General features: G+C 35.5%; 2 protein-coding genes across 5 annotated transcripts; one reads left to right on the forward strand and one right to left on the reverse strand.

Annotated features, from left to right (window-relative positions):
* Positions 1-513: 513 nt before the first annotated feature.
* On the forward strand, positions 514-3789 carry LOC127097365 (transcription factor TGA2.3). Of its 4 annotated transcripts, none has more exons than XM_051035862.1 (11): positions 514-691; positions 788-867; positions 1580-1653; positions 1757-1855; positions 1958-2062; positions 2168-2227; positions 2424-2501; positions 2607-2673; positions 2757-3028; positions 3127-3363; positions 3450-3789. In XM_051035862.1, exons 1-11 carry the CDS (start codon positions 624-626, stop codon positions 3594-3596), a joined length of 1287 nt encoding a protein of 428 aa, XP_050891819.1. In that variant the 5' UTR covers positions 514-623; the 3' UTR covers positions 3597-3789. The 4 variants fall into 4 exon arrangements, with proteins under 4 accessions (XP_050891819.1, XP_050891820.1, XP_050891821.1 ...); XM_051035863.1 differs by having other exon boundaries at positions 1622-1653; XM_051035864.1 differs by having other exon boundaries at positions 568-691; positions 767-867.
* A 25-nt stretch (positions 3790-3814) lies between these two features.
* Positions 3815-4668, reverse strand: LOC127097366 (uncharacterized). The gene is made up of 2 exons (XM_051035866.1): positions 4289-4668; positions 3815-3974 (listed from the first exon to the last, which is right to left on the reverse strand). Exons 1-2 carry the CDS (start codon positions 4575-4577, stop codon positions 3916-3918), a joined length of 348 nt encoding a protein of 115 aa, XP_050891823.1. The 5' UTR covers positions 4578-4668; the 3' UTR covers positions 3815-3915.
* Positions 4669-11226: the final 6558 nt, after the last annotated feature.

The following is an 11226-nucleotide window of genomic DNA, read 5'->3' on the forward strand; positions in this document are numbered from 1 at the left end:
AAAAAAGAAACAATTACTATATAATTATATATATATTATATATATATATATATATATAATATATATATATTATATATATATAATATATATATATTATATATATATATATATATATATATTATATATATATTATATATATATATATATATATATATATATATATAGAAACATTCTAAAAAAAAACTATAGAAAATCACTTTAGGGATACTACTAAAGCAAGAATGAGTCTATGATGAAGGTAGGTCTGAGTGATTATTTAAACTTCATTATATCCATTTTTATCAAATACTAGTACTGTAGTCTACTCTAGTTTTCATTTCACAACTCTCTGACACTAGAACCATGCAAACGACCAATCTTTCCTCGTTTATTGTCCCATTTTTATTATTTCCTCTGATCAATGATGTAAGTCTCCAAAAATATGACACATTTTTTCAATGTTTAATAAATGCACCAAACAGAAAACTGTCATACTCATACGCAACACTCTCTTCCACGTTACATCATAAAAAAACAAAACAAAACAAAACCCTTTTATTCTACACACTACAATTTCCATTTTCTGCATCCACTACTTGATCATGTTTCTGTGATTTGTTATTATAGCTAAAGACAAACAAAACATGCAAAGGCTCAACGCAACTACTGAATCATCCTCACCACTCTATTCTCATTCTTCATTCTTGTTGAGGTAGTTAACAAGTTACTACAAATTGTTTTTTGTTTTTTTTGTCTTTTCAATATTTTTTATTAGCTGAAAAAACAGAGTTACTCTGTTTTGAAACAGGGGAGATGAATCCAATCTTAATCCAACACGTTTCTTTGATCCTCATCTTTCATTTCAACAACACTATGCTGTTGATTTAAGTAAGCTCAACTCTCTCTCTCTCTATCTCCTGTCACTCTCATCATGTGTTTATATGTTCACAATATGTGTTTATAATTGAGACAATCCTCGTCTTAATAGTCGGTTTTATAGTGATAAATTAGGTTGAATCACAATTCTCAACATTCTTTAACACGGTATGGTGTCTGAGTCTGGTTTAAGATCCGTTAGGTCACATGCTATCAGGTTTTGCTATCAAGTCATCCATCATTTATTTCTAGGTTCTAGATATCTATTTCTGAATGTGATGATGGTTTATGTGATCAGGTCATCCGCCATTTATTTTCACCCTTCAGATGTTTAGTCCTGGACATGAGGACGGTTTTTGTTGGACCACATGCTATCAGATTTCTTCTATTAGGCCATCCACAATTTATTTTCACGCTCTAAATGTCTAATTCTGGGCGTGAGGATGGTTTCCATTATCAGACCACCCACCATTTATTTTTACGTTCTAGATGTCTAATTCTGAGCCTGAGGACGGTTTCCGTTATCAGACCACCCGTCATTTATTTTCACGCTTCAGAGTCTAGTCTTAGACGTGAGGATAATTCTGCTATTGTTATCCACCATTTATTTTCACGCTCCAGATGTTAGTCCTGGGCGTGAGGACGAGTGTTAAAAATCTCATATTCAACAATGTGCTTATAAGTGGGGCCGAATATTTTTTTCATTTTTTATTATCATATTCAGGTTCTATGTTTGGTGCAAAGTCTAACAATGTTGCTGTTGCAGCAAGTAACTTGCAGTATGGAACATTCAACACTGTACTAATCTTCTTCTTTTCTCTGATAATTTCTATATATTAAAGTTTTGAGTATATTACTAAGCTTAGGGTTGAAATGAAATGCAATGTTTTGTGTTGTGTAGAATTTTGGTTCAGCTTCTTCTTCAGGCATGGGAGATAACACTCAAAAGACTGAAGAAACTTCAACAGAAGACATTGATGCCGATGATAAAAACAATCAAGTACATTTTTTCAGTTTTTTTTCTCTCATTGAAAATCAATGTTTGATCATGTATGAGGGAGAGGTAATGTTGGAAATTGTATGTATGCATGTAACATTGCAGTGTTTTTCTGCTGTGTCTTGGTGCAATGGTGTTGAGAATGAGGCTCTTGTGGTTGTTGATTCCAAGGATCAATGTAGGAATAAGGAAAAGTCTGAAGAGCAGAAGGTTCTTGCCTTTTTCTTCATCCACTTGTATTGTGAATTTGTGTATCCAATCTAATCCAATTCAAATGATGTTAATGTATTTGTTCATGTGGTTGCGTTTTTCTAGAATCTTCGGAGGCTGGTTCAGAATCGCGAGGCTGCGAGGAAAAGTCGATTAAGGAAAAAGGTAGTTGTGGTTTTCACGGCTAAACAATGGCTTAATACGACCCCTAGTTGTTTTGTCTAGGTTAAATTGTCGTAATCTACACAGGTCTCCAAAAACTTAAGACGGCCCTGGTCAGGGTCCGGGTCCGTGTAGTTCGTGAAAATAATCGTTCTATATAGCATTACTCGGATGATTTACGTGTTTTGGTTTTATATAGGCATACGTGCAACAATTGGAGAGCAGTCGACTTAAGCTTGCTCAAATAGAGCAAGAGCTTCAACAAGTACATCAGCAGGTTCAACAACTTATAAAGTTTCCATTAGATAATAACATAGTTTTGTTCAATTTAATTTCATTCTCATTCTACTTTCTGTTTTTCTTGGATAATTTTTCCGTCTAGAGCGTATTCGTTGCGACCGGAGTTGCAGCGGATCATGGTCATTCAGTCGTTGGAAACAGTAATTCAGGTGAAGAAACCATAACACTTTTGATATTTTCACTGCAATTTATGATGTGAGTATGTGACTGAGGAAGTATTTTAAATCTTCAGGCGCGTTAGCATTTGATATGGACTATGCGCGTTGGGTCGACGAGCATCAACGACTAATCAATGGCATAAGATCAGCTTTAAATTCACAAATGGGTGATAATGAACTTCATCTTCTTGTTGATGGTGTCATTACGCATTATGATGAGTTATACCGATTGAAGCGCGTAGGTGCGAAAGCCGACGTATTTCACATACTTTCTGGTTTGTGGATTACGCCTGCAGAAAGATGCTTCATGTGGCTCGGTGGACACCGTTCGTCGGAACTTCTCAAGGTGATTTATATTTAACTTACGCGGAACATTTATTAATTCTGTTCCCGTTGTTTACTTATTCGTGATCGTTATATTTTCCTTTTCCACTTGAGATTCAGATAGTTAGAAACCATATCGATCCTTTAACGGATCAGCAGTTGATGGGGATCTACAATCTGCAGCATTCTTCTCAACAAGCCGAGGATGCATTATCTCAAGGCATGGAAGCATTGCAACAATCTCTTTCCGAAACGCTTTCGTCCACCACCAACGGATCGGGAAATGTCGCCGAGTATATGGGCCAAATGGCCATTGCAATGGCCAAGCTAGCCACACTAGAGACTTTCATTCATCAGGTATAATTAATCATTGAATATTCGCTTATTCCACAATTCATCGAGACTAACATTTATATAAATCTCGTCAACATTGTCTTTCTTAGGCCGATCTCTTGAGGCAACAAACACTCCAACAGTTGCGTCGAATTTTGACCGCGCATCAAGCTGCTCGCGCTCTCCTCGTCATAAATGACTACATTTTGCGAATTCGAGCACTGAATTCATTATGGTTAGCATGTCCTAAAGAATAGTACTAGGGAATTGACACGATAACTTCTTCGACAAGAAACCTTATTTTCCTTAACCGCCGATCTAATTACCTACATATTCATATTTCCTAGTTTTCAAATCTTGATAATTGTTATGTATATTATCACATTCAAGAACATGTTGTGGTAGTGTTAAGCTTGAAACTAATTGCATTAAACAAATTTCACAAGTTCATTCTATTCTCTCTTTTAGTAACATTATTATATGTACATAGATATATCATGAAAGATAATTTTTCACAACCTATTCTCTCTTATGAGCAAGCTATACAATGTTCAATTTTCCTCAGCATATGCTTCTTCATTTCTTATTCACCACTTGTCTATAGGTCTTCCTCCTCCTCCTATTGTTCATTCTCTCTGCAAAAGAATCAAAAACATCAAAAGAGTGAGCAAAAAATCAATTCTCACAAGTAGTTCGAACTCCGAAAACTATTGGAATGGTTATTTTACTACATCTGTCTACACGACTTTCGTACGTTAGTCAGTCGACAGCTAACTTTCGAACTCCAAAAACGCAAAAAGAAACTATTCTCGCAAGTAGTTTTCGTACAACATTTGTTCAATCCTCTCCCAAGCCCGAACAAAAGGAGGGAGTTGTATTAGGCCGTCGACAGTCAACCTAAAACTTTGTCAAATCTCTATGACATGAATCAAATACAGTAAAATTATACCTGATTTATGATTTTCTTTGCATGAAACTTGAGGAATGAACACTCCGGTACCTTTACCATTCCTCCACAAATTCACTAGCCAAATCGGCGGCGATTCCGTCTCCCACAAATAAAATTTTCGTGTCGGTGTTGTTAAACTGTTCCCAATGCTATAATTTGAACCATCATTAGTAACATTAACACTTCTAGTTTCAACAAAATCTTCATTCTCTTCGGATGTCAACAACAGAATCTGTCTCTTGATCTCTACATAAAAAACATCATCCTCGTACTCTGAATTCATCTCCATGACAAGATTTTTCTAAGAAACAATGAATTTTGACATGAAACATATTTGGTAGTGAGGTTTATGTATAATATAAATGAGGAACATAAGAGAAACATGTTAGTGGTCAATGAATGTGTATCTAATCCAATAGTGTCCAAGTTTGAAGAATATTTTGCAATTTCGTACGTTAGCAAGTGTGTGATCTTTGAGTACTTTAGTACGATGTTGTCATATTGAAGCTTTTAAGCCAAATTTAGTGGTTCAAAATTTACAAGAGTTTTTGGCATTTACTTTTTAGTGACATTAATGGTCATTATTCTTTTATCAAACATCAACATCAAGTATGCTTATGATTTGGGTTAAGATTAAAGAAATTAAATATATTGCCTCTAAAATTGGTTTGATTGTGTTTTAACTAATAGGAATGGTGTTAATTAAGAGAATCTTATTGGTGTTGGATCACTTTTCATGATAACTAACAATATAAAGGTCAAACTTACATGCTCATATTTGTATTGTTATAACTAATTTTAATTTGAGTTTGGTTTGGTATTAATAGAAGTATATAATTTAAAATGTTAAATTATTAAATAGGTTTTATAATGAATACTTTTAGTTTAAACGGTTTGTGATAGAAAAAAAAAATATATTCATGAATTTTTAATATACAATATTTGTTTTGATGGACTAAAACGGAGTAAAGTGAAATTCAACCTAATGAAATAGTGTGGAATAAATAATATATTTCATTCTATTGTTTGAATATTTTTGTTAAGTTGACAGAATAAAATATAATTAATTAGTTCATTCTATTGCATACATTTTAAATTAATCGAATTGAAAATCGAAGAATCATATGAAATAGCATAGAATGGATTCTATCATATTCACTTCCGCTCAATCTATTATTTACAAATTCAAATAATCGAGTCCGATTATCAACCACTCGACTTCATTTCATTCTATTGTATCACCAATTCAAACATACTCTTAAGATGGACCATTTCGAGACAATCTTAATTAGAATGATTGGAATAATTAGTGGTCCATTAACTTAATTTATGATTTTATATTGGTTTTTTAATTAATAAAGAGTCACTCCGTCCCAAATTATAAGAGAAAAAAAATTATTTTTCTTGTCCCAAAATATAAGAAAAAAAAATCAACTTTCATCATTTTCAAGATAAAATTAAATACAAAATGCATTTAATTTATCCTCTCTCATCTTTTTTATAACCAATAACCAATTAGAACTATTTTTACATCTTCCTAAGCAAATTATTTTAAAAAAATTACAAGTTAAACTATCATATTTTTACTTTTTTTAATAAATGTGATTTTTGTTTTTTCTCGGGAAAATATTACTTTTAAGTCTCTCAAAAATATCTTTACTTGTCCGATTGGTTTTTTGTTAACTTTTTTTAAAAAATGTTAACTTTTGCATATATGACATTCAAATTGATCCAATTGATCATAATAAATGAATATTAGTGAATAAAATGTGTTTATCTCAATTTTTTTACCCAAATACCCCTAATTTTTTTTAAAAAAATTCAAAATAATCCTAATTTCAAAAAAAATCCCAAATTACCCAACTTTTAAGAGGAGACGCCAGACCAATTGGCGACAGCTCCTAAAGTTAGAGAGGTGGCGCCAATTGGATTGGCTAGGGCACATGGTGTAGCCAATCCAATTGGCGCCCATGTGTTACTTTTGAGAGGAGACGTCAATTGATCTGACGTCTCAACGTAAAATGCATTTTTTTATTATAAATAGAGGTGTTGTGTGAATCAGTTTTCCACATCTCATTTCATCATTTTGCAAACATGTTTGGTGTTCGTCGCCGCTATAGAAAGGTGATTTATTCTAGAGACAAACCTCAGATGTTGATGTTTTTCTGGAACATCACTACTTTTGATCAACTGAAGATGGAGTTGGTTCGTTGGTTAGATGGAAAAATACCAGAAGGGGGAAAAATTAGAAGTATTGAGAGACTCGACAATATATTTGGTTGGATGCGAATCAAAACTGATAAGGATGTTAGGGAAATGATGTTTGAACGAGATGACATCAGTTTGATTGTTGTAATCAGTTAGAAATATTCTGTTTTAAGTTTGCTCATGTTGTAGTGATGTTTGATGTTAACCTTGTTGTAACAAAAAGTTAATGATATATAAAAACTGAAGGTTACAGAAATCCAATGTTACAAAAAGATTATGACGCATATGTTGTTCCTTGATTGGGACAGTTGTTCTTATTGTGTCCTCGTTGACGATATATACTACATAGTCTTATCATTTTATCAGTCGTATCCATTTCTGTTCTAATATGCGTGTTCTTTGGTCATCCTTTTTTCTTTCTATGTATCTCATCGTTGTGCCAAACTATGTCACATTCATATGGAGGCCATTATTCCTTCATTGATAGCACTGAGAAGTTTTTGTTATATACAGTCATGACGGTAATAGCCTTGTAAACATCAGATAAATGAATGTAAGCGTCCTGGCGAGTATGTGTGCATGCTGCAATGACATAGGAGCAAGGAATGCGGAAGGCCTGAAACTTTCCACAGTCGCACCAACTTCTGTTTAGTTTGACAGCATAAGATAAATTTGGTCTCCCCTCATTGTGGTCCATTGTTTCCTGTACGCTGAAATTTTGCCTATGACGGTCAAAGACTGTTACCATGTGTGTGCTAACTTTGATGCTCTCCTCTTTCATCACTTTCATGCAACATTCTCTGAATATTTATCCAGACATTAACACCGCACTCCGTCTTTCACCTCTGGTTGCGAAGGTAGAAGCCAACTTATAATAGGTTGATCTGACCAAGGCGGTTATTGGTAGATTTCTAATGCCTTTGAATACGCCGTTCATGCACTCCACAAGGTTTGTTGTCAGGTGGCCCCATCAACAGCCTCCGTCAAATACCCTTGTCCATTGCTCTAGTGGTATGTTATCCAGTCATCTTCATTAGACAGTCTAATTTCGTCACGGTAATATTGAAATGACGGTTTAGTTACAGCATACCCAACATTCACCACTTTCTTACGAAGGTTCTTATCTTTGATTGCATGCATGAAGTTTTGTGCGATATGTCTAATGCAACAAACATGAGTAGAAGAAGGATCATGTCATTCGTTGTCATGGTTATTATAAACACTCTCAATGGCAGCATGCCTATCAGAAATCAAACAGAGATTGGCTTGTGGAGCCACATGTGTTCTAAGATGTCGAAGAAAGAAACTCCAACCACCAGTAGTTTCACCTTCAACCAGAGCAAAGGCAATGGGAAAGACATTGTTGTTGCCGTCTTGTGCAACCGCCATAAGCAAAGTACCCTTGTATTTGCCATATAACCATGTTCCATCAATTTGAATAATAAGTTTGCAGAATACAAAACCTTTAATGCATGGGTCAAACGCCCAAAAGAGACGGTGAAAGATTCTATTTCCAGCAATACAGGTTCCGTTTGGCGTAATTGCTGGCAATGTCTCCATAATTGCAACAGTTCCTGGTACGTATGTTTTTAGTGCCCATAAAAACTGTGGCAATTCTTTGTATGAATCCTCCCAGTTGTCGAATACCTCTTCAACAGTCTTTGTCCTCGCAATCCATGATTTCTTATAAGATGGAGTATAATTATATCTTGTTTTGATATGAGATATTATTATACTCACCTTCACTGATGGGTCTTTGTTAACAAGCGGCAAAATGTCTTGACATATCAATGCAGCGTTTAATTTACGGTGATCTTGTTCAACGTTAGTTGCAATGCAACTGTGAGGTGGGTCTATTGAAGCTATCTCCCGAGAGTCGCTTTTCTTTTTGTGAGACGCAGCCAACTGAAACTTACAAAGCATATTACGATATTCGATGACATACCTTCTCGAATCAGTGTGTTTCACTATGAAATCAACAGAGTTATTCATATGAAATTTTTTGATAGCTCGCACACATTCTTCTTTAGTGCGGAACATGTCTCCCACATTTAACTCATCTTCTGATCGTGGATACGGGTTATAAAAACACAGTTGGATGTTTCATCGTCATGCAGATCCATGTTTGTCATATATTGAGGAGGATTGTAGACATGACTTGGAGGTAATGGCACTGGTTGATCATCATCTTCAATGTTGTTGTTCAACATATGATTGACCTGTGTCTCGGTCTCTTCTTCTTCTTCATCAACGACGTTGACTTCTGCTTTTGCTTCTGGGTCGACGTCATCTGAGTATTGTGAATCAAATTCATCAGATTCATCCTGATTAGTTATTTGAGATTGCTGAGATGGTATACTTGGTTGAAGAGTAATATACAACTCAATACAATTGCAACCAGAATGTTCGTGACTAACAAACATATATTCAACATCTTCATCATCCCGTACCTTTAGCGGTAAAAACTTGCATTGACTGTTCTAAAAAAAATTGGATTTTGATATGTGATCTTTGACACAATACCAGATCCTATGCAGGATTGAATTCGTTTTTTCAGATGCAAGAAATTTGAATTTCTCTTGATCGTAAGTCAGATGGTATCGGTGTTTCGAAAACAAAACCCGTATAGCTCAGACTCATACGTCTCACCATTGCAGTGGACATTAATAATATATTTCGGTGAAGATGACATTGTAATATTTCTTGTGCAGATGAAAATTAATTTCCTGCTGCAGATGAATGTGTGTTGATTGTTGGATTAAGATAGTAAGACACTTAAATAGGTAAGTGATGTGTCTAACATGCAAGCAAGTCTAAAGTGATGTGTCAAACATGCAAGCAACTCAGACTCATGTGTCAAACATGCAAGAGAGAGGGGAGCCATGTGTCACACATGCAAGCCCTAACTCCAATCCAATTGGCGCTTGCTTTCAATACTTGAACATGGGTGCCAGTCCATTTGGCGACACCATGTCTTGCATGCAGACCTCGTAACCAAGCATGCAGAGTCATGCATGCGCCAGGCTAGATCTAGATGTGTCATGCATGAGCCTAGGGAGGCGCCAATTTGATTGGCGCTAGCATGTAGCAAATGCACATGGGTGCCAATTCATTTGGCTAGCACATGCAATCACATTTTTCCAAGCTTCCACACTTTTGCATGTCACACCTTATAAATAGGCAAGAGACTCTCACATTTCTTTCACACCAACACTCACTACTTCCTCAACAACATCAAATCTTTCATTTGCAACAACCCCTTTCATCTGCACCAACCTCTTTCATCTTCGACAAGATGTATATCCTCACAATGGGTGAATCGCACAGAGGAACAGTTCCAAACATAGCAACTTATGTAAGCGTTTAATTCTTTTGTTATTTGTCTAGAATACCTTTTAATAACATATCAACTTAGTAACGTGTTTTATTGTTTCTTTTATAGGATGTTCCAAGGTTCCGTACTCGGGTCCACGAATATGTACACATGGACCCGATGATTCAACTGTATGTCGAACTCGCCGGTTTCGGACATATAAGAAAAATAAGGTCTTGGTCGGTGGGTAATAAATTCATTCTTGCGTTATGTGAAAGATGGCGTCCCAAGACACACACATTCTGGTTTCCAACCGGTGAGTGTACTGTGACGTTAGAAGACGTCTACATGCTATTGGGACTGCCTATCGAAGGTAAAGCTGTAAATGGTAAAACCAACTATGTGAATTCAATTTGCATGGACCTCTTAGATGCTTATTTGTTAGATGATAACTCAAGAGGTCAGGGTATACTCCTTTCACGCCTTAAGGTATACTATAACAACTTACATTTAGATGAGCATTCTACCGAAGAGGCTCGAATAATAAAAACTAGGTGTTATATTATGCTTTTAATTGGTTCTTTTTTATTTCCTGAAGGTAGTGGTTCTAGTATGCATGTTATGTATTTACCTTTACTAAGACATGCAGATAGAATAGGAAGTTACAGTTGGGGATCCGCTTGTCTGGCCTATCTTTATAGCTCTTTGTGTAAAAATTCACACAAAGACACATCTACCTTTTCTGGATGTGTTGTTTTGCTCCAAGCATGGGATTGATCAAGACTACCATCCCTAGCGCCCATCAACAACAACCCTTTCACATTCCCGTATGCACAAAAGTAAGTTGTTTAAAATGCTATATATTTACTTGCTTTACCGATTATTATCTCTAACTAATATTTTTACCTTTATGGTGCAGATGGTCGGCACGTGGTATGAGTTATAACAGATGTCCTAGACACTGTATTACCCAGTATCGCAATCTCTTGGATCACCTTCGATTGACATATGTATGTATAATAACCTAATTATTTTGTAATAATTTGTTAGTTTCTTCTACCAAGTTCATAATCTAACATACGTTCATATTTCAGTTCATTTGGCGTCCATACCTAAATTTGGATCATGACCATGAAATCAACGAAGAAGATGTAGTCGTATGGACTGTATGCACACCGATCATAAGATTCACCACTGTGGAGATACACAACAGTGATCGTGTGAAATTGCAGTTCGGTATGCTTCAACACATCCCAGATCCCCCAGCAAACCTAGGAGAATGACATCTACGCAAAGTTAACGATCAATGGAACTTCAACCCATGGCAAAGCTTCGTTAGATCTGAGTGTCACAAATGGAAGCACCGCCATGACCATGTCTTAACTGACGTTGTGATGCCAACTGAAGAAAAATCAAG

This window comes from Lathyrus oleraceus, chromosome 6 (assembly GCF_024323335.1).
Source record: "Lathyrus oleraceus cultivar Zhongwan6 chromosome 6, CAAS_Psat_ZW6_1.0, whole genome shotgun sequence".
NCBI lineage: Eukaryota > Viridiplantae > Streptophyta > Magnoliopsida > Fabales > Fabaceae > Lathyrus > Lathyrus oleraceus.

What these genes read in the sequence shown, in the direction of transcription:
- LOC127097366 (XM_051035866.1), bottom strand. Translation starts at nt 4,577, where the DNA reads ATGGAGATGAATTCAGAGTACGAGGATGATGTTTTTTATGTAGAGATC. An exon ending in CAAAGAAAATCATAAATCAG is followed by an intron (nt 3,975 to 4,288) that starts GTATAATTTTAC and finishes ATTCTTTTGCAG; the next exon opens with AGAGAATGAACAATAGGAGG.
- LOC127097365 (XM_051035862.1), top strand. Translation starts at nt 624, where the DNA reads ATGCAAAGGCTCAACGCAACTACTGAATCATCCTCACCACTCTATTCT. An exon ending in CATTCTTCATTCTTGTTGAG is followed by an intron (nt 692 to 787) that starts GTAGTTAACAAG and finishes GTTTTGAAACAG; the next exon opens with GGGAGATGAATCCAATCTTA. An exon ending in AAAAGTCTGAAGAGCAGAAG is followed by an intron (nt 2,063 to 2,167) that starts GTTCTTGCCTTT and finishes GCGTTTTTCTAG; the next exon opens with AATCTTCGGAGGCTGGTTCA.